Consider the following 23,302-nt stretch of genomic DNA (forward strand, 5'->3'; position numbering starts at 1 on the left):
ATGGAATCTGTCTGATCCATTGGCTCTGCAAAGTTAAAACACCAGATGTCGCATCAAAGAATGCTTTCAAGAACTGCTACTGAAATCTTCCAATCTGTTGCTGCATCTCATTCATGTTTAATCATGCTTACTTGTGATTATTGTTGAAGCTCTCTTTGTTTGTCATGAATATAGTCCATTCAGGTTCATTTTTTTTTTGAGAAGCTGACTTAACCTTTTACTGTTTTTATGAGAGCATTGACATTGTTTGTATTTTTTAACTACATTTTAGAGCTAAAAAGCAGCATTGAAACACTCTTATTATCCGAGACACACCGAAGAGGAATGAACAACACAACAGAAGCCTCTTTAAAATTGTCACAGCTAATTGTTTTTATTGAAATCATCCAGTCGCTCCAGTTTGACTGCACATCCATAGGTAGTTTGCTCAGTCAGTCGGTTCTACATACAGTATGGTACACATTATCACACATACAATATTTACATTACCCAAGAAGTAATGCTATGACATGGATCCAGTAACAAGACATTTAGTTTTAATATGGCTTGATTAAAGCAGTCCTCTGTATATGATGTCCAGCCTGGGTGATGAAACAGCACCCAGGCCAGGGCGGGTCAGAGTGAACCACAGGATGACATGGTGGAAGAAGGTGGTCTCTTGAGTCCTGGTATCTGGATCAAACTATGGCCCTCCATCAATAACTCATCATTCTGTTCAGACTTTCATTTAAATGCTTAATTCACCAAAAGTCTTCACATATCTTCCTCTAGTGGTGTGTAGCCATGCAGGAAGTTAGAATATTTTGTCTCCAGTTATTTAAAATCACTCGCTCTCTGAGATTTCTGGTTTCCACAAATGAAACAGAGAATTTTATTTGAGATGATCACAGAATTTTAAAAACCACACTTAAAGCTTTGTCATTTTTTTATCTTTAGGGGCTCAGAAAATAAATGATTGATTCTGACATTTACCGTTGAAGTTTACTTGGCAATACTGTTTGGAAATAACCAGAACATACATCGATAGTAGGCACTAAGTAGTTATAATATTAATTTAGTGATGTGCTCAATATGCTGCTCATTACCCATTATTTCAACTTAATCCTCTGTTATTTTTTTCTCTTCTTCACTTGTTTCCTGTAATATGTAGCACTCTGCTGTCTGAGCATCAGTAAATCAAAACAGAGGCGATCAGTTAGAAAATCAAAACCAAACCATGCACTCACCAGTGTAAGAATTTCCACAAGTGATGAATGCTTTTTTGTATATGGTAAGTTTGTGTTCAACAATTTATGCAGCCTCATGTTGTGTTTTTCACGAGAGGATCCTTAGGGTCTCCTTAATGTGCAAGACGCCAAGACAAAGAAGTCAAAGGAAGTCAAAGATGGAGGAGAAAAAAGGAATAAAATTGACTGATAAAACTACTTTTTGTCAGTGAAACACTACATTTATTTGTCCTTTTAACACATTTAATAACTTAATATTAAAATAAATTTTTACTTTTTTATGCCAGTCTTAACATTTAAAAGGAGGAATTTCATGAAATGAGAATTAGACAGAAAAAGGTTTAAAAGCATGCTTACTACTGCTATTTGTTTATATTCAGATCATTAAATATAAGGCTTTTTACATAAAAATCTCAATGAAATGGCACAAATTTTAATCATTGATTGAAATTAGGAGAGTTTTGGAAGAAACAGGTCTGTCAAGATTAATCGAATTAATTGTAATTAATTAAGACCCACAATTAGTGCACAAAGCTTTTTTTTAATTGCAATTAATCACGTTTATCATCCCTTTCAACACACTTTGGTTAAGGCATACCAGCGTCTCCGTGCAGCCACAGCGATCTAAAGTGGTGGTTCGCAACTAGTGGGTCTGGACCCAAAAGTGGGTCGCGGAACAGTTTTCAGTGGGTCTTAACTAGGTGTCTGAAAAAAAAAATGGTGGCAAAAGTCCTGAAGTCCTTACTGCATGCATCAATACCTTTTATTTTACCCTGTTTAACTGTGAAATTGGGTAAATTTAAATGTTTGATCAATGTTTCAACTAATTCATCTCCTCTTCTTGCAATAAATGGCTACTTTTCCCATGATAGTGGGAATAAGTTATTTCAAATGTTCTCTGGGAAACTGGCAAAAATGGACACATAATGGTGGGGAAAGATGGTACAAATTTTTTTAGTTTTGCCCCTTTTCTTTTTTATATCAGGTGTTTTGTTCCATATTTATTTTGGTACATATTTAATTAACAAAACATGTGTTGTTGAAAACTTTTTGGAAACTTGGGTCGTGGTCTGTCGTAAGACAGACTGGTGGGTCCTGAGGCTGGACCAGTTAAGGACCACTGATCTAAAGTAAGTCCATCAGAGCACCTTAATGTCTCATTTCACCTAAAACAACCTCACAGACAGCTCAGTGGACAGGCCAAAAGTCATCTGAACCTTTCTAATATTCTCTTATTTCCTTTTCACTCCATTACAAGTTCCTTTATCTGTGGGTAGTTCATGTTATAATCCTGGATCTACTTCTAAAAGCAGGTCTGTATCCAAACAGGAAGTCATTCACCTTTAGCTTAAGACTGCAAAAATCCAAAATGACACCAAAACTGTTTCAAATGCAAAAAAAGTGGAATTTTAAAATGCGATAAAGTGTGCAATTAATCGTGATTAACTACAGAAACATCACAATTCATCATGATTAAAGATTTTTATCTTTTAACAGCCTTAGTATTTAAAAAAAATACTTTTACTGTAATGTACATGAAATTTTAAGAAATTTTGCAAGGTGCAATTCCACCAGAGACTATGATAAATGGGGTCCCAGGCAAATATGGTTATATCTATTTATATTAGAAAACAATATAAGGCTGAAACAATGCATGCATGTATAAAACACTCTTTCGTAGTTTGATTAGCTTTCCCTTACTGAAAACTAAAATGGTTAAGGAAATTCAAAGTTATGCCTAGAACACATTTGGTGTTTAAGATCTACTTGAAATGCCTCAAAGATCTAGCAGTAGATCTCGATGTACAGGTTGGTGACCCCTGGTATAAACTTAATTCAACATAACTGAAACAAATCATGGATTATCTCTTAAACTTGTCATGTAAGTGAAACAGGACATAAATTATAATAAGTTTAGGATTATGCTGTTTCCAGCATTCAGATTATTTGATATGATATGAGCATCCGTGATGATTTGTCCAAACTGGCCTTTAAGAAAAAGTGATATTGCATCTTCCGTGGAGACTATCTTTTTTCCAAAGAAACAACCCTTATTTGCAGCACTTGTGTGGATAAACAAAAAGAAAAGGAAGTGGGAAAGCCTAACTGAATATTATTGTGTGTTGTCAGAGCCGTGAGCAGCGTAAATACCCCTTGATTGTCCTGAGACAGTATCAGAACCTAAGACCTGTCATGGCTGAACACCACTAGATCATTTAAGACATGCTTGTGTCTTGATGAGCTGACTCTTACCTGGACATCTACTCTATGTGCACCATTACCATTTTCTTTTACAGCAATCTTATTGCATGAACATTCCCACAAAGCCAAAAAATGACAGACAAAGGCAAACACTTCCCCGAGATGTTTTGGTCCATTTTATCCAAGGAGTTTTTACAAATAGTGTTTTGTTAATCTGATTTGGTTATTCTGACTGTCTCTGCAACAAATCCTTTATCCACTTGTGACATTCACACCCAGGAAAATTCAGACACATCCAACATAAGCAGCACTGTCCCCTCCCAACACAATCATTATCAGAACACTCAACATCCTCTACATTTATGTTTCCCATTCATTTGGCCTTAATGTTCTCTACCTCTATAGCAGACTGCTCCCATTGAAATAAAGTGAAAATAAATTTCCACTAGTGCAAAATAATGCCTCTCTTTAAGAGTACTAGAACACAAAAATAAATATTTGACACATAAGATCCTGTAAAGAATAATAAAGTGGCACTGGTAACAACTAAAAAAGTGTTGCAGACTTTAAAAAAACATCTATTTCTGTAGTCTGAGAGAACTAAGGCTGATATGTCTGCATATATATGAAAGCATGCATTTATCACTAGTCTTCAAACACCCTGGCAGGGTGTTTAAGAAGGGGAACCATGATATCAAAGTTTACAGTTTAAAAAGACAAAATCTAACATGTTTAATGGACAGCAGCATCAGGATAGAATGACCTTGATGGTGCAAAATAATGGAGGCATCAGATTGACTGCTGACTCCATCTAGTGGTCAAAAAGTTAAACTACAGTTCCTTACTCATGCCAAAGAGAAATGAATGAATATCTCCGACTTCACCAAAAACAAAGCAAATACTACGAAATAAAGATGACTAGAAACAATGTGTTTTAACAAGACAGGCACAAATCTGCTCCTTCTCTCTTTCCCTTCCATGAAACTACAAGATCACCAAGAGTTGTGGTCAGATGGAGACAAACAACGTGTTTTCATGAACATTCCTCTCACACAGCAGCATACAGGAAATGACATGAGGATCGATATGGAGCGTGGACTGGCACTCAATGTCATCTGTGCTTCCTTTGCAGCACATGGATGCTTAACAGCTGAAACACGGCAGCTGTTCTTTTAGCCACATGATCAGTCTCCACCTGTTCGAATGGGTTTGTGCGTTAAGACACATGGCGGAGTGGTGATTAGTTGCATCGTTTCATAGCAAGTGATGTGCCACCTGTCTTCTCTACACACTCCTCTGTAATCTCGACACTTTTCGTGAGATGAGATGTTTCCTATGAGTTAACCTTTTCACGTCTGCTTTTGTATCTTGGGACGGGACAAATAAGGCAAAGAGAAACTGCCACGTGGACAGTTCTGACATAACAGGAGGGGACAAACCATACAGTAGCATGTTTATTATGAGGTTCAGTTTGTATGCTCTGCATATGAATACCCAGTCTGTCCATCGGGAAGGTTTATCAGTTGAGATTTTAGAGGTGGAGGAGTATTTTCCTCAGCTGTGGGAGCTGTTGTCCTCCAGGCTGTGAGACTTTTCCCACCTCCTGTCAGTCTTTATCAGTCAGCCAATCATGGCCATTTTCAGGTCAAACCTCCAGGTCGGGCATCAACTCCTCCTTAAGCTGCATGTCATTGTCAGATCCCGTGCCCACGTCCGAGTCAAAGAGCGAGTGGTCCGAGTCGGGGGAGTGTGTGTGCGTGTGTCCAGCTGAGTGGCTGCTGGCGTCGCTGTCGTCCAGAGTGTCAGTCCTTGAGAAAAGTCCGAAGTCCAGCAGACCTGTAGGAGAGACGCCGCCACTGCTCTCACTGTCTCCTTCATAATAAAGATCCTCCACCTCCACAAACCACTCAGGCCAGAACTTCCTCCGCATCCGCTCACAGAACATGGCCAAGTTGATGAGCTCTCCTGCAAAGACATCAGACACAGCAGAAACACAAGATTTATTTTTTTTACTGAAAACCAGCAGGAGGTATTACTAGTGCTCAATGACATTCTCAGTCTGATACAAAGAAGACAATGCATCTGGGAAACTCTGTGAGACTTATTTCCTGTTATCTCGTCAGTAGGAGCCTTTTCCTTGGAAATTATGTATCAAAGTAACATCAGGTAATCTTCATTTGTGACATTACAGGCTCTGATTCTACTCTGTAGAAAGATAAGAGTCTGAAATGTTCCCCTCTCTGCACAAGATCTGAAAACAAATCAAAACCTGTCAGCAGCATACACCGCAGCAGAATATTACTGCCATCTAGTGGCCGAAATGGACAAATTCATCTATGGTAACAGCAAGAAAAACATTTGTGCACTCACAAACCACTTCATTAGGTAAACATGTCCAACTCACATTTATGCAAATATCAAATAAGCCAATCACATGACAGTAACCAGGGCATTTAGGCATGCAGACATGGTAAAAATGATCTGCTGAAGCTCAAACCCAGCATCAGAATGAGAGACAAAGGGTGACTGTGGATCAGTATGTATAGTCTTTTGTCTCGCAACCCGAAGGTCATGAGTTCTCCACCCAGCTCCTGCAGCCACATGTTAATTTTTCCTTGGCAAGACACTTCACCTCAAATTTTTCCCACTGCTGCATTAGTGGTGTATGAATTAGTCAAAGCTGATGGCCTCTCTTTATAGCAACCTTTGCCATCCGTGTGTGAAAACAGTGGTCAGATAACTAGAAAATCAAGCTCAAGTCCTTTTTGGTGATTTAAGAGATTATAAACATGCCATGATTGTCGGTGGTCTTGCAGGCTTTCATGTTGTTTATACCAAATTCTGACCCTACTATTCGAATGTTGCAGCAGAAATCAGGACCCATCAGACCACACAACATTTTTTACCATCGTCTTTTGTCCAATTTTGGTGAGCCTGTGCAAACTGTAGCCTCAGTTTCCTGTTCTTAGTTGACAGTCATGGCGCCATAGCACATCTGTTTCAAGGTTCAACTTGAGCGTTCAGAGATGCTTTTCTGCATACCTGGTTATAATGACTCATTATCTGAGTTAGTGTTGCCTTTCTATCAGCTCAGACCAGTCTGCTTACCTCTACCATCAACAAGGCATTTTGGCCCAGAGAACTGCTGCTCACTGGGTATTTTCTGTTTTTTTGGACCATTTTCTTTAAACCCTCAAGCAAGGTTATAATAGTTATAATAGATAATGTCACCCATTTTCGATAGTTTCTGTAATAATTTCATCTTCACTTTCTGTTTTCAGTTTTAATTCATTTTTACTGCTGTTTTTTAGTTTAGATTTTATTTAAGTTAAGTTTTCATTAGTATTAGCTTTAGTTTATCCAGTAATATTAATACTTGTCAGGGGTGAGACCCTAAAGGGCCTGAAAAGCATAAACATCATGCAATTTTTGAGAAAAAAAATGCAAATAGGTTAAGCTTCACATTTTATTTATTCAAATTTGACATCTAGATACAACAACACCTAAAATTACCATTGTCTGAAGTCTTCTTCAGTAAAATCAGACCACTCAGACTCCCCAGGCATGGGTGTATATGCCCGTAAGTATGCTCACATCAAACACTAAAACTAAGGATATTCTGTCCTTAGTTTGATTTTGTCTTAGTTTTGTATGTACAAAATACAGGTGTAGTTAGTTATCCTTTTTTGTAAAGCCTCCTTTTCATTTTAGCTACAGTTAACCAGAAAATGATTTACATTCTAGTTTTAGTCATTTCTCTAGTTTAAATTTCGATAATAATCTTGCCCTCGAGATGTTTGTGTGTGAAAATTATATTTTATATCTATGTTTATTTCATTCAATAAACCAAAGAAAACAATCTTTATCCATTTCAAAATCTTAAACTTTGAATGAAAAAGAGCAGAAAGATGAATAATGTTAGAATATCTGCTCTGTCTTAACAAAACATTAATAAACAAAGTACATGATGAAATATTTTAAATAAAAAATAAAAGGGCTGCAGGCCAAAAAAGCTACTCATATCTGATATCAGTTCATAAGTTACAATTCATGTTACACCAAATCAAGCTCATGCTATCATGACCCAAAACCAAACCAAAATTAACTTTTTTCAGCATTTTTTAATATCATACAAGCCAAGATTATTCTTTTAAACATAAAATAGACATGACTTGGTTGCTCTGTCAAGATTGTTCCATAAGCTGATTTCTTTTACAACACATTGTTCCATGAGTGTGGTTCTGAATCCCAGTAGATCAGAAGTTTACTAATACTAAGACCAGCCTGTCTTGCACCAAAAGCCAAGCCTTATCAAAGTCACTTAAATCATCCTCTTCCCAAATTCTGATGCTTGGTTTGAGCTTCAGGTGCAAAGTGCACCTGGTGGTCAAACATCTGGGTTAAGAGATACGTCCACATTAAAGCTAGAAGGTAGGTATAACTTAAAGTTATACCTTGTGCACCAGCTGGACTTTAGTGCTTTTTAAGTTAGACCTGGGTTTAACTATTACACTAGGATGGAGCAGTTAGAAGTTTAAAATGTTTGACTTATCCAATGTAATATAAATAGAAAATGCACAAAAATGGTCACAAAAATGTGTATAAATTACACACAATGGAAGCACATCTTGTTTACAGATTTACAAATAAAAAACAAGAAGACGAAAAGAGTTATCCGTGGTTGGACCACAAATCTGGAAGTTTACTCTGGCAGTGAGCAGACAGATTTTGTTGCAGACATTTTAAAAACGCATCCCTTTGCAGTATATTATTATCACCCATTTGAAGAAAACTGGTGTGTTTTTAGTAAATGACCCTTGTGGGGTGCTAAGCTAATTTAAAAGACACCTACATTTAAAACAGCAGAGCTGGGCAGGTGCAAAAGCTTTTCTAAACACCGTAAGAGACATGTAAAATTCATCAAAAACACCACACCAGGCTGTCAGAATATTTTTGTTGGTTTTATAGATAAATAATGATTTCTTTTCTTTTGGTTTGTGTTATTGAAATCTTCTGTTGATAGTTTGATAAGAGGAAAGTTTGTTACTCTGAAACACCACCCTGTGGTTACAACCATCCTGTTACAATTGGTGCACGTGTAAGTTGGTCTTAGCTGACTGACTTCATCACACTTGGCTCCTGCAGATCATCCTATCCAAGTCTACATGCCTAAATGCCATGTAATGGACTGATTAGATATTTGCATTGATAAGAAGCTGAGTGGGTATGAAGAGTGTATTTTACACTTAAATGCAACAAAGAAGATCACACATCCACTGACCTTTAATGAGTTGTTCTGGTCTTGTCCCAGGTAGAGTCCACATAGCCTGGGCCAGATGTCCAAACACTGTGGCGTCTAATGTTGACATCTTGGAGCCCATAAAGTACTTTTTATCTCCTGAGGGACAGAGAGAAAAAACAGATATTTAAAGTTGTGATGCAGGAAAAAGTCTTTTTTGCTGAAAGTGGAATCTTTCAGACATTTTTCTATGACTTTATGTTAGGTGTAAAACATGAAAAAATGTGATGTTAAACAAACACAAACAAGCAGTTGAGGGAAGTGTGTAAAGCTGACAGCCAGACAGCAGTTTCTAAATGTGTCTGCTCTTCAGTCTTCATTTTAATCCACCAGTTTGTTGGTGTGTTGCAGTTTTTTTGCATGCCCTTCAAAGTAAAGCCCAAAGTCTGATTGTCTGACCCTAACACTGATCCACAGCCAGTGGTGACGTTAAGAGCTGTCAAATTATAACCAATGACATAATGTTCAAATAAAACAGATTAAATAAAGTTAAATACTAAGAAACTTTTTCAATTCTGTAATAGATTCTGATCCTCACTGATGAAAAGTATTAAATACTTTACTGTACAGATAAGTTTGTTAAGTTTCTTACACCCCAAGCTTTCAGTTTTGGAGATTGGCTTAGTTGGTCAGGAAGCCTTATAGAAAATCAGCTGTTGCATTTTTGGTCAGAGTCCAGTCCAGTTCACGTGTCCTGTGTGGTGCCAGAAATAATCCCTTCATTCATTCCCATCCAGAGCTGCAGAGATGAGATGATTCTGTTGCATTAAACAGCAGGATGAGAAAATAAAGGCTGGAAGGGCAAATGGAGGCAGAAGCCAAAAAAATAAATTCTTTAGACGAAAGATGTGAGAAACTTTTTTGCGAACGAACAAGCAGAAACAAGATGAAAGAGGAGCTGGAGATGGAAAAGGCAATAGATGACCGGAGAGAGACGCCTTTCAAAGGGAGTGAGCTGAGATGAGTGAGAGGAGGAAAACCTTCCAGTTGGGAAAGACGAACATACAAACTTAAAGAAGAAACTTCAAGAAAGAACTTAGGGCAAAACAAAGGAAGAGCAATGCCTTCTAGGCATGAGAAAAGGCCACGTGTGGAGGAAGGAAGGCCTTTGGGATTGAAAAAAAAGAGAGAGCTGAAACCAGAGAGGCCTTCAAACAGGAAGATTCAGAGATGCAGAGGATGACGAAGGCTTTCCAGCTGGAGACAGACGACATGAAAAAGATAGAAAAGACTCCTTTAAAGAACTCAGAGAACAAAGGAAGCCTTTGGTGCTGAAAAGAGACTACACCTGATGACAGGAAGATGTTTGAGAAAGAAAAGGAAGAGACCGCAGTGATGAGGAGGGCTTAGGGTCTATTTGAAAAGTCACAAAATTATACTCCCTGAGTCTTTTTCTTTGTCCTCACTGAAAAATGCTCACAGGGTCAAGGAGAGATGTGAATATGAGCACAGGAGCAGGCATCAGCAATGATAAGGGACTCCAACTGCACTTATAGTCAGATGTCACGTGTCTACAGTGTTAAAGACTACAGTCTACTCAGGATGGACTACAGAGAGCGCATCAGTCAGGGGTGCGCTCTGTTGTTTGAGGTAGCAAATGAAAAACAAAAAACAGATGTTATGAACCAGACTGATCCATCTGGAGGAACCTCTGACGTTCTGAAGATCTGACAGCAGCTGGAAGATTTCAAAGACCTGTTGATTCATTAGAACTTATTTGATGTTAAGTTTGATGTCAGGACTGATTTTAACTCACTTTTTGGCTAACAGCTGAGGTCAGCCCTACACAAGGCTCTGTATGAGTTGGACTGACTGACTGAGTGACGCTTCTTTCAGAGCCATACCATACAGATATACGCTGTGGGCTGGATTTTATTGTACAGAAAGCCATCAGTAATGGCTGCCTCCACTGTGGGATTACATCAGATCAATAGCATTGCATCTGTTTACTAGAACTGGACCATGTTTCTGTATGCAATAAAGAATAAAAACCCTAAAAGCTTTTCATTTTGTGAAAAATGTTTTTGCTCTTTTCCAACCTGCTTCAGCATGAGTGTTTGAGAGTTACAGGGAGAAAGGGTTAGTTGTTGTGTGAGTGTTGTATCCAATGGCTGCTATGCAGTGATTAGCTCAGAATTAGCCACAGCGGCAGTTTGTCAGAACTGAACAAGGTGTCTTCATTAAAACAAGGGCAGAGAGCAACACTGAAAGCTTTCCGTGACAGAAAAGATGTTTTCACTCTTCTCCCGCTCTTTTTCGGCATGGGTATGCTATTGTTATGGTTATAATTTTCCGATGTCCAGAGCCTGCTGCCACGGTAGACATTCGCTCAAATGTAGCTGTCAGAAAGCGACAGTTTAATCAGAAATGCACTACATTTCTTTTTAAAACAAGCGCAAAGAGTAACACCAAAGACTTGTCGTGGCACTGAAGTTGTTTCTGCATGTCACTCGAGTAGCCTTGGCATCAATTTTATATGAAGCTCTGCCATTCCCAATCTACGTCATTTGTCGATCTGATTGCCCATGAATGTGACAGACAGAACATTCCTCCAATCGCCTTCTGAAGATTTTCTGAAACATCCTGCCCTTACCAGACACTTTCTATGGGAGCAATCCCAGATGATTGTGAAAAATACTCAGTCAGTCTGGCATGGCGGGTTAGCTGTTTCCTGCCACCAGGGCTTTATTTTTTTAAACTTTAAGAGTCTTTCAATTCTCAACCTACTGGCATGAGAGACACAAATATAACACACCCCAAAAAACAAATCAATCTGCCAGAACACACAATTCAGCCAGGCATTTCAACAGGCATCCCAGATGCCATATTTCAGCCATATACCTAGTCTTGTTTACCATATTTTCAATCATCTTGTTTAATTCCTTTTCTATTCATTCTAACTCCAATAGTCTTTCGTCTCTAAGCCATTCATATTATTATAGTGTATGTGGGACACACTTTGAGCTGCAAATGACCAAACTCCATCGATTTTCATAGAAATGTCTTTATCCATAATAATTCTGATGGTTACTAGTCTGTTTTCGTAAACTCAGTCTTGGCATGAATATTTTAGTTGGTGGCATTCACATATGAGTATAAAATGTTGCTGTAGAGTCTGCATTTTTAAGTTTGGTAACATGTCACTTTCACACCAGTTCAGTTTTCACCACTAAAAGCTGTTTTACTATAAGGTACTGTGTTTCTTTAAATTAAATCATATTTCCTCTCTCTGTCCATGAGGATATGGTACACTTTGTCAACCCTGGGTAGCTGAAATACTGCCTCAGAGACACATGTTTGGGAATCACCTTTCTGTGCTAATTCATTTACCAAAATCTATTAAAAAATACAGTTGGCAACAAGGGGAACGCCCACAAAACGTCACATCTGCTTTACGCTGAGAACGAAAGCAGTCCGTTCACTTCACTGCTGAAGAGCTGCTGTTTATCTCTCTGCACTATAAATAAACTTTGAAGTCTTAATCCTTTAGACTTTAGTTTTATATTTTCCCAGCTGAAGCACAGAGCTGAGAACACTGAATGCAGGTCATGTGACAGAAGGAGGAGCTCTGTCAGACCCTGGGGTCCACAATCCAAACGTATGCATGTTTATAGTCAGCTCTTCATCATATGTAGCTTCAATGTAAGTTCACCATAATCAGTTAGTGTTAGATTGAGTCAAAGATGTCATTAATGTAGGAGTTATTGATATTATGTTTAGTTTAGTTCAGCATACCTACAGAGAATGTGATTTTTTTTCTCTAACTGGGTAACTGGGAATGACACATTGGGCCATTGATTGGATCTTTTGTGAAGTCTTTAAGACATACTGGCAACAATCCAACTGTATTCTGACAAGTTAATCAATGCATCTGTCCTTGTCAATTATAATAATGTCTTTGTAGGAAATTATGTTTGTTAGCATTAGCATCAAGTTTAAAATCCGTGTCTGCAGCGATGCAGGCCAGGAGAAAGGATTCATATCCTCCATAGTCTACTCCGTCCTCAGCTAGTATGATGTAATGCCTACTGTATCTTTAGTTCTTCAAAAGAAAACTAGAAATAAGTTAATATTTAATTATTTAGACGTGAATTACCTTGAGTCAGTGATTTGTCTCTTCAGAGAGGACACTGTAAGCAAACTCATGTTAACCTAAAACCAGAACATCTGCATTTCTGACTATTTTTTGTTCACACATCTTTAGTCTAGAAGAGCCGTACATTCAAAGAGAGGCTGTATGCTTGTTCGGTGTAATGATGCTTTCACTCTGCAGAACTTTCCGTTTAACAACAACTGATCCCCATTAAAAGATCACAAACAGATCGATGAAAACCACTTTTCTGTCCAGCATCTGTACAATATCAGTGTTCCTGATACTGTATCTGTGTGGCAGACCTCACAACTTTGCTGTTTCAGTCATCTCTTAAACTCACCTCTACGTACAAATGCAGCAGAATAATAGATTTTATGCATTTTTTGTATTATCATAGTGGTGTTTTCTGTAAGGAAATTTAAGACATTTAATTAATAAATAATTAAATCATAATTTTGATTTAATAAGACAGTAGACACCAAGCCTAATAACTTTAAGGGTTACGGAAAAAAGGTTGGGAGCCACTGCCCTAGAAGCCCTGTTATAACTTATGGACTTTAGTAACTCCCATAGCTTGCTACATTTCCCCTCAGGCTGACTAGTCCATACGTCTGTGGAAAGCTGTGTATATGCATCATATATTATTTAAGTCTTTGATCTAGGAGTGTCCAGATTCACTTTGAATATGTGCACATTCTTAAGTTACATTTCATCTTATTGGATTATATGAAGGTTTAATGCCATTGAACACATGGGTTGTTATAACCTGGTGATGCTGTGACAAATTCCCTTAATAAAGACATAATTTCAACATTATTCACTGAATATATGGATACTTCCTGCACCTGACATGACAAACTGACTTTCTTTAGGCTGTCTAGAACATGACAGTTATCTGTCACACTATTTAATCAGACTGCAATGTGCACATAAAATATATGCATATATTACAATAAGTGAGTTTTCTGGTGATCTTCAATATGCAACCCAAATGTTTACATTACTTTCAACAGTCAGCCTCACATGATGCAAATCATTACAGCTGAGCAGATGTTGGTCCTCAGGGAACTGGCTGACAATGAAAAGTTATGTTACATAATCTTTAATGAGGTTATTCTTAGAGGGGAGCAGCTTTCTGTTTATCTTTGTACCATAGCCAGATACAGTTCATACCAGATATACAGTCTTCATAAAAAAACACCTATATTCATTGTAGATAAATATAGTATATCAGCTCAAATATTTCAATCTGCTTTTTTCCCTCCCTCTAAATTGTTGTAAATCTAAAATAAACATGTGGATGAAGTGGCACTTCGCTTCTCCTGGTATTAACTTTTGATATCCTGGAAAAAGAAACCTTGCTTAATATCTCCTTTATCCTCCTTTTTGCACCAAACTGAGTTTCAGGATAAACAAATGACCATCCACAGCTTTTAAAAATAAAAGAGCAGACCTCTCCACTAATGCAGAGGGATTCATTTTAAGAAATACATGCTATTATCTGTCTAAATAATAACTCTACTCACTATATTATCATGTTATGTAACAGAGTTATGATAATCTCTTAAACTCGTAGATTTCTACTCATGAACGTGATGAGATAAGTGGTTGTCCTAATGGGACATGTTTCATTGGCTGTGGTTTTTAGAGGAGGCATTAAAAATGCTTATACATACTCAAACATGCAAACACTGTGTTGTTTACCCAGCAGTGTGGCCAGCGTCCTCATGTCTTTCTCCATCAGTGTGTACACCTCCTCTTTAGAGAACCGTCCGATGCCGTGGCCGTACATCTCCCTGCGCACCATGCTGCCGTTCAGGTGACTCAGCAGCCACTTCAGGGTGTCGCTCAGTGGGCCGCTCATCGCTAGAAGCTTCTGAGTTTCCTCCAGGTTGTCCACCCACTGACAGTAAGCTATCGTCCTGAAAAACACAACACCTCTTTGGGTCAGAGTAGGAGTAGGTCAGGCAGAAAACCACTTATATCACAGGTTTTTCAACTCTTTAAGTTTATCAGGAGTGGATGTTTGATAAGTAAGAGGTTCTGTATCTACATCTTTCTCTTTTAAAGGATTAAAAATAGAGAATTCCCATGTGTAATCTAAAAAAAAAATCGGTATGATATTACTATTGGCAGATATTTGCTTAAAAAGTAAATAGGTATAGGGATATTTACAACCAATATTTTGGTTGTATCGGCCTATATCAGCTTTGGAGGATTTACAGTAGCACAACTATGATGTGATATGATGTCTTTCGCACTAATTCCTGCTTGCGTTCATATTATGCTGCTGGCAAAGCTTAACCTCCTCCACCCCAGCCTCCTCGTTTATAGCACAAAGCTTGTTGCATTCATGCTACTATGAATCAATTTCTTTTGAATTAATTTTATTGTATTCAATACATACTGTCAAAAATGTCTGTATGGGGGTTTTATGTGTTCGCTGGTAAGTCAAAGCATGCTGCTTGACTAACCCAGGCAGCATCTTTTGAACAGAACCTCCAACACCAAGTCAAACTAGATAACCATTTTGCAATAAAATGGTTAAATGTATGATGAAAGTCTTCCTGACTGAACCATAGTAACCACCGGAGAAGTGAGCATCTCAATCTAGAATCTGAATGTTAGATGCAGCTTAGTCTGCATGTCCATTGCTTGCCTTTCTTTGCCCTGGCAGTGCTCAGGACCTCAATTCCAGAGTACTTCACACCGGGCCTTATTGTAGCTACGTTACAAAACATGAATCCTGCTTTCATTAGAGGACTCTGTAACGAATCTGTAATTTGTTAATATGTTAATCCTGCAACTTTAAAACGTGTGTTTTAGGGACTGAAGTTTTAGGACTGAACCAAATATCGATATTTAAATATCAATAATGATAGCGGTATTTAATTTATTTTGTAAATTTCCACATACCAGAAATTTGTGAGATTCCAATATCGTTATTGGATCTATAATCAGTGGTATAGTGGTGCCTGCAGAAGAAATCTATCTTTTAACTGGTCCGTCCAACAAGAAATAACTGTCCTGTGTCATAAACATAAAAAGTGTGTACATTTATTAAAAAATTGCTTAGTATTTTTGCACAGTTCCAAATCACTGCTGCTGGTTTGTGGAGAAAGTGTCGTTTTGAAACAAACAACCAAAGAAGAACAGATTTCACCATCAGCATTGCCCCGATGTGCCCAACTATAAACAACTACATGATTCATCATTTTAAATTAACTATTTCATATTCATCTACAATGCTACCAGGAAAGCATTACAAAGCAATATAAAGTGTATTCAGAACTTTTTGTTGCCTTAGCCATTCTAGGGGAGGGGATTTAGAAATGAATCTGTAGAGACTGAAAAAGAAGAGAGTACTCTGTATTACTGTGTATACCTTGCACTAAACCACTGTCTATAATGGACCATTAGCTCTACTTTGATGCAGATATTTGTTTACAGAGGCACATCAATCATTAAAATACCATCAGTGGGAGCTAATTAGTCAGACAAAGCTCAGTTTGTTGCTGTCAGGACATAATGCTTTGCTTTTATGCATCAAATGACCTATTCGCATGGGATTAGTATCTAGGGACCTCTGGTAATTTGTTATAATTGTGCCAGACATCTGTCTAATCCCATTCGTAATTTGCTCATGAAAAATTCCAAGGCAAATTATGGACCATATTTCAGTACACACAGAGGTCCACGGGTAATCCTAATCCTGTGCAAATTGGCATTGCTGTAATTAAGGGTGGTGTGTTTGTACAGTTCGTAGAAGATTGTTAAGAAAGATTTGACACATATAGGTTATAAATAGTGCCTCTCTTTCAGTAATTTCCTCTTATGTCTAAAAAGGGCTTTATTTTACTCTTTAATATGAACTCCCTTTATGTACTTCTCTCATTATGCGTGCAGCACTTCTGCTCTACAGTTTCTCTCTGGAAGTGCCTGATCATGTTTCAGTATCATCTAACTTAACTTTAATGCACAACACAATTTACTATTTGAAATGTGTCATTCAAGATTCACTGGTTAGGCTTAAACAGCTGATCTGCATGAGGAGAGTTGTTGTGGATGTGTAATGATCCGAAATTTATGGAGCGCAAAATAACATCAACAGCATTATCTTCACAAAAACTGTTAAAAGTAATGGGTGCGTCGGATGTTTGCCTTTCTCACACATTAAGAGGAAGGATGCTTGACTTTCTCTTTCTCTGTCAGATCAGCTGCAGATATGCACAAGTGACTTATGCAACCTCTAGGCCTAATGGGAGAGTTAGAAATATTTCACTAGTTTATTGGTCATGGTCATTTTGCCACAGACCTGCAGACATGCAGGTAACATCACCTGCAGAAGAGGATGTGCATGACATTGCACAGGTGCACAGGAAATACTAGTCCTGTGCAAATAGTGCTAAAGTGTGACATTGGTTAAATGTACTAAAAATGGAAACCAGAATAATAAACACAGTTAAAATCACAGCCATTGAGAAGAGATTCTACATCCTCCTGTAACACAAATTATTCAAGGGGTGAGATAACTCATTTTTAAAAACTGAACTTTACCAAAACCAAGGTTATGTGTATAAAAAATGTCATGTCCACCTTTTTTGATTGCAGCTAAAGCTAAGCAAGTTCAAAGTGTTACGAATATGAACCTCAGTATTTTCACTGGCAACAAGACATAAAGTAAAAGTCAATGACTATTGCATTTCCATAGCATTATCCACCCTTTCTTTAGGAGATGAAAAAGGATAGAATACATTGTGTAGGTTGTCAGTAAAATCCTTCGCATTAAGTTACCGTATTTGTCTTAAACCTTTAAGTAACATCTAAAGCTCAAGATATCAAAGTGTCCTGGACATCCTCTTTACACTGAATTTAAGCTCTTAACCTCCAGCAGGAGATTCAGATTACCAAAGAGCAAACCCAACAGGATGAGCAACTCAAGCCATCATATAACCACATTAAAAGTGATCCAGTATGGTTTTACCTTTCCGCAAATCAAATACCCCAGAGGGACTATACTCCCACATCAGAAGCATCAGCGTGTCCGAAATTTCCACAATAATTTAATGGTATCTGAATTTTTAAATGTCCTCAGAAATAGCTCATACTGTAGCCTCTTAATAAAATTTTATGAAAAGAATCAATAAGCATCATGAGAAGAGAACCTATGCTCTACAGACAACACTAGTACTTCCTTATTAGCCTTTCCTGTAGAAATAAAACACAAATGCTGCAAAATATCAGCACATAGATAGTCCAACCAGAGCATCAGCCTCAGTGTCCTGTTACCATTAGCCCATTATTTGTAGGGTAATTAACCTCATCCTGATCAATGAAAGGGCACCACCACATACGCTCCACTGCCCCATTTATCAGCTGCTCAGCTCTCAACCGGCTGCTCAGACACTATACCAGATTTTCAGTCTGTCAAGCTGTTCTCACGTAGAGGAATTGTTGAAAATCTCATGAAGTGAAGAGCTTCTAGTAGAGAGGACGCATACTTTACAGAAATAACAAGATTTGGATTTGAAACTGTAACACCAAGTTTTACTGAAGTGTCTTTGTAAAGTTGTTTAGGTTTAATCTTGCTTGAATTGAAATAAAAGAAGAAATCTGGGCAGCTAAACAAGCCATTCATGCAAGAAATCAGTGTCACGGCAGCCGACAGACAGATCCTGATTGTCTTTGTGCAAATAAGCCAAACACGAAAGCTCACAATCCCTCTCTAATTCTTCTCCTCTTTATCTGCACCTAATCCTCTGTGACCACTGGAGATTTAGTCAGGGAAACCAATAAGAGACAATTGTTTTACCTTTATCCCATTAAAGTACACATTAAAAGAGAGTAACTGTGTGCACTTTTTGGTACATGTGTACAATGTTTCTCCCAGCCAAGTCGTTTGTGCGTGCAGACACTAATGAGATTAAGCTGCTATATTCTTACACTTTCTCACTCCACCTTGTTAAAAATACAGACTGAGCTTCTACCTCAGCTTGTCTGGAAGCCTTAGAGCCTCATGTCAGGTTTCTGCAGGTAAAGTGACTAACCTCTGAGCTGTGACGTGACTGTGACAGTGGCACCAGTCTTCTAAAACTCTCTATATGACTAGGGGCTCAATAGAAACTGAATTAAAGAATCTGCTCTGCTTTACATGTGGGAGTGGTGGCTATCCAGTGACCCCATACTTCTTCTTATTGCATTATCTGATGAGTCAAGATGATTTACTGTCCTCTGTTTAAAGACTTGTGTCTTCCCCAAATCTTTCAAATGCAATCAGAAGGTCTTTTTCCTTGTTGCCATGGCTTATGAGCCTGAAGGCAGAGCCAGTTAGAAATAATGGCCCTTTATCTTCAAAGATCTGGACACAGCATTGTTAAAAGAAATGCTCATGTATGGGATCAAGATGCAACTATAGTGGATAATGCAGCGGTTATAAGACTTCAGTTTTTAAGCAAATATTTGAAGATCTCCATTATGAAAAACATCATATTTCATGGACTCTACAATCTACATCTAAACCTAGCACAAAAAGTAAGGAAATTTGTGTTTGGTACATTATTTCTTTGTTTTAACAATGATTCTTGGCAATAAATCTTTTGTACCGTTGGAAAGCCTGTTTATTTCCCATTTAAATGGTGCCACATTAGTAAAGATCATGCTTTTGTGGGATGAGTAGCAGAGCTGAGCATGTGGGTTGGACTGATGAAAATTTGCCAAACAGGTTATTCTTCCAGTGACTCTTGTTTGGTGTTGTTTGGTGGATTGGATGAATGAAGTCTGAAGAAATAAGACATATTGCCAATTTAACAATTCATTCATTCCAACAACCAGGAGTCTCAGTGTAAGAGCATGTAGAAGAACCTGGCACCTCCTCCTCATGCTGGTCACCAACCTGGTCACACACTGCTGTGGGATGGCATCCCATTCTTCAACCAGCATTTGTCACAGGCCAGCCAACGTGGTTGTGTTGGTCACACTGGCACGAACAGCACACCCAAGCTGATCCCACAAGTGTTCAATAGGGTTGAGGTCAGGACTGCTGGTAGACCATTCCATCCTCTCCACTCCCAAATTCTGGAGGTAGTCTCTGATAAATCCCACTCTGTGGGGGTGAGTGTTGTCATCTTGGAGGATAGAGTTCAATCCTAGACTGTGGAGATATTGGATGGCAACTGGTTGCAGAATCTCACCTCGATATCTCTCTGCACTGTGACTGCCTCCAGTGATGACAAGCCTCGTTTTTCCAGCCCCACACCATCACACTGCCTCCACTGTAAAGGTGCAGCAATCGGCAAAGCGTTGTCTGCGTCTTTTCCATACTTTGACCCTATGATCCAACTGAAGTAGGCAGCATCTGGACTCATTGCTGAACATAACAGGTACCAATCAGGCACCTGATTGTCAGCATCTGGAGGCACCAGAAGCTCAAAATAAGAGTCAATAGCAACAGAAGTGTAAGCTGGAATTTGTCAGTATGTCTTTTTTCTTCAGACTTCAATCATCCAATCCACCACCACCAAACAATACCAAACAGAAGTTATTGGCAGAATAAGCTGTTTGACACTGACAGAGAAGTTTTGGCAATTTTTTCCTGGGTCCAACCCATATACTCAGCTCTACTGCTCATCCCACAAATACATGTCCCTTACAGTTTGAAATGGAAATAAACACACTTTCCAACAGTATAGGATTTATTGCCAGGAAACATTGTTGTGACAAAGAAATAATCTACCAAACACAAATTTCCTTACTCTTTTATGCCAAGTTTAGCTGGGAAGCAACCAGAAAATTCAAGGGATCCAATGCAACTTATCGAATTTATGCATTTAAACACCCCTCTTTCAATTCGAATCTTAAAGGATTAACCTGCTGTTCTAACAGCAACAAGGAATAAAATTACAATTTTATAGGACAGCAGTTCAGCTCTTTTTGGTCATTAAAGACTATTAAGACTAACTTCTTATACAATCCAGTGTTTTGAGCAAATAACAAATATGTTATATAATAAGAGTAGGATGTTTCAGATTTTAAATGGAATTCATTAATACTTTTCTTCAAACAGTCTGAATATTTATGAAGTCATTCTGGTAGTTCTAAAAGTTTGACCGAGATTCAGCCAGTATAGCCTGTTTCCACATCACAGGGTCATAAACAGAACAATATTAGCATTTACTTGAGCTGGGTTTGGGTCCACCTGGTGATCGGAAACCCTTTGTTTACTCTCCTTTTACATTTTATTTGATCTTTAAGCTGCCAGAAGCTTCAGTGTGTTTACCTGCTGGATGCTTTTAGTTGTCTATCTGCCGTCTGGTACAAGACAAGTGATGTCTTTTAGTCTGAAACATCATTCTTTTACCATTATTACTGGCAGGATCAGTCTATCTTATTGATTTTGATGTTACTGTTGCACTGTTTGTTTGGCTCTATCGGTCTCTGTCTGCATCTCTCTATTCCCTCACAACACCAACCACTAAGCAGTAAAATGCTGTTCAATGTGAGTCTGGCTCTGCTTGTGGTCTCTTCCTGTTCAAAGGTATTTTTCCATGCCAAAGTCCTGCTCTTTTTGTGAAGTGTCTGAGTTAAGAATTAATATGAAATGGTGCTACACAAATATAGAAAGAGTGATCTACACTGTTAATAAAAGCTTTTGCAGAGTAAAATAATTTTTCAAACAAGTATGGATCAATAAGAAAGCCCAGTTTCTTGTCTATGGTTCTGCTTTCTTATTTTTATAGAGGCATCAATCAGAGGAGCAGAAAGGAAACGACCTCACAGTCAGTTCTCCTGTTGTACCTCTGTAGCCCCAAGAGCAACACGCCGCCACACTGCCCTTCCCTGACATAAATAATTCAATCAATAGGTCTATATGTGGGTCTGGAGATGGCACAGGGTGGATGAGGAGCAGAGGAAAGAGAACAAGGAAGAGACACAAGGAGAGAGGGAGGGAGGGAGGATGTGGATTACATCAATGACCTCTAAAGCTTTGAAGGATTATTACAGAACCTCACACCTTTACTTAACCACTTATAACCTTCAAAAGTAAAAAAAAAAAGCCTGAGATATGCTAAATGTGATGACTAAGACACACAAGTTTAGCTCAGAACTCTCTACATTATTAAACCAAGGAAAACAGGCCGCATCATACTGTGTTTTTCGTGGAGAGGTGGAGAGAGTAAGATTGATGGAGCTTTTAGGTAATGGAAAACACTCTGAGCATCTCTGGGCGTGGGACGAGTGGTAAACGATTTCCTAGCAGCAGTGTGTTTCTCACCCAGAGGTACTTGAGTGACTCACCACAGCGAGGGCTGCCTGATAACGCTGTACTGATGGTGAAGATAGAGTCAGCCAAGGCTGGAGGACTACATTAAAAGGCTTAAATTAAGAAAAAAAAATCTAAAGTAAAGTCTTTTTAACTGTAAAATCCAACATGACTGTGTTTTTATCTATGAGGTGTGTGTAGGTGGTTCCTGATACAGCTTATACGATCAAAAATGCATTCAAAAATGAATATATGAATGTATATACAGTGCCATGAGAAAGTATTTGCCCCCTTTCTGATTCCTGATTTTTTTGCATATATATCAAACTTCAGTGTTTTGGATATTCAAACCAATTTTTATATTTCACAAAGACAACCCAAGTAAATACAAAATGCAGTGTTTGAATGATTATTTAATTATTAAAGGGGGAGAAAAAAATCCAACCCTATCTGACCATTTGTGAAAAAGTAATTTCCACCCTCTTGTTAAATCATGAGTTTACTGTGATTAACCACAGTTCCCAGAAAGCTGAGTTCAATTTCACGATCCAAAGAAATTTAAGAACAGATGAGAAACAAAGTGATTGTAATCTATCAGTCTGAAAAAGGTTACAAAGCCATTTCCAAGGCTTTCCATATTCAGAGCCATTATCCACAAATGGAGAAACCTGGGAACAGTGGTGAACCTTCCCAGGAGTGGTTGGCCAACCAAAATGACTCCAAGAGTGCAACGACGACTCATCCAGGAGGTCACAAAAAACCCAGAACCACATCCAAAGAACTCACTGGTCTCAGTTAAGGTCAGAGTTCATTACTCAACCATAAGAAAGACACTGGCCATAAATGGCATCCATGGGAGAGTTCCAAGGCCAAAACCACTGCTGACAAAAAAGAACACAAAGGCTTGTCTCACATTTGCCAAGAAACATCTTGATGATCCCCAAGACCTTTGGAGAAATATTTTGTGGACTGATGAGACAAAAGTTGAACTTTTGGAAGGTGTGCCGCCCGTTTCATCTGGCATAAAAATAACACAGAATTTGATAAAAAGAACATCATGCCAACAGTCAAACATGGTGGTGGCAGTGTGATGGTCTGGGGCTGTTTGCTGCTTCAGGACCTGGACCACTTGCCGTGATTGATGGAACAATGAATTCTGCTGTCTACCAGAAAATCCTGAACGCCAACGTCCGGCCATCAGTTCATGCCCTCAAGCTCAAGCG

At 38.4% G+C, this 23,302-nt stretch overlaps 1 protein-coding gene across 2 annotated transcripts in view; it reads right to left on the bottom strand.

Annotated features, from left to right (window-relative positions):
* Nucleotides 1-400: 400 nt before the first annotated feature.
* Nucleotides 401-23,302, bottom strand: part of faxcb (failed axon connections homolog, metaxin like GST domain containing b) — a 34,173-nt gene continuing 11,271 nt past the window's right edge. For both annotated transcript variants that reach the window (XM_041792849.1, XM_041792848.1), the window contains 3 exons: nucleotides 14,525-14,742; nucleotides 8,710-8,826; nucleotides 401-5,393 (listed from right to left, as the gene is read on the bottom strand). In XM_041792849.1, coding sequence (XP_041648783.1) covers nucleotides 5,074-5,393; nucleotides 8,710-8,826; nucleotides 14,525-14,742 — 655 coding nt within the window. In that variant the 3' untranslated portion in view covers nucleotides 401-5,073. The remainder of the gene's footprint in view (nucleotides 5,394-8,709; nucleotides 8,827-14,524; nucleotides 14,743-23,302) is intronic.

Source organism: Cheilinus undulatus, linkage group 8 (assembly GCF_018320785.1).
Source record: "Cheilinus undulatus linkage group 8, ASM1832078v1, whole genome shotgun sequence".
In the NCBI taxonomy this organism is placed as follows: Eukaryota; Metazoa; Chordata; class Actinopteri; order Labriformes; family Labridae; genus Cheilinus; species Cheilinus undulatus.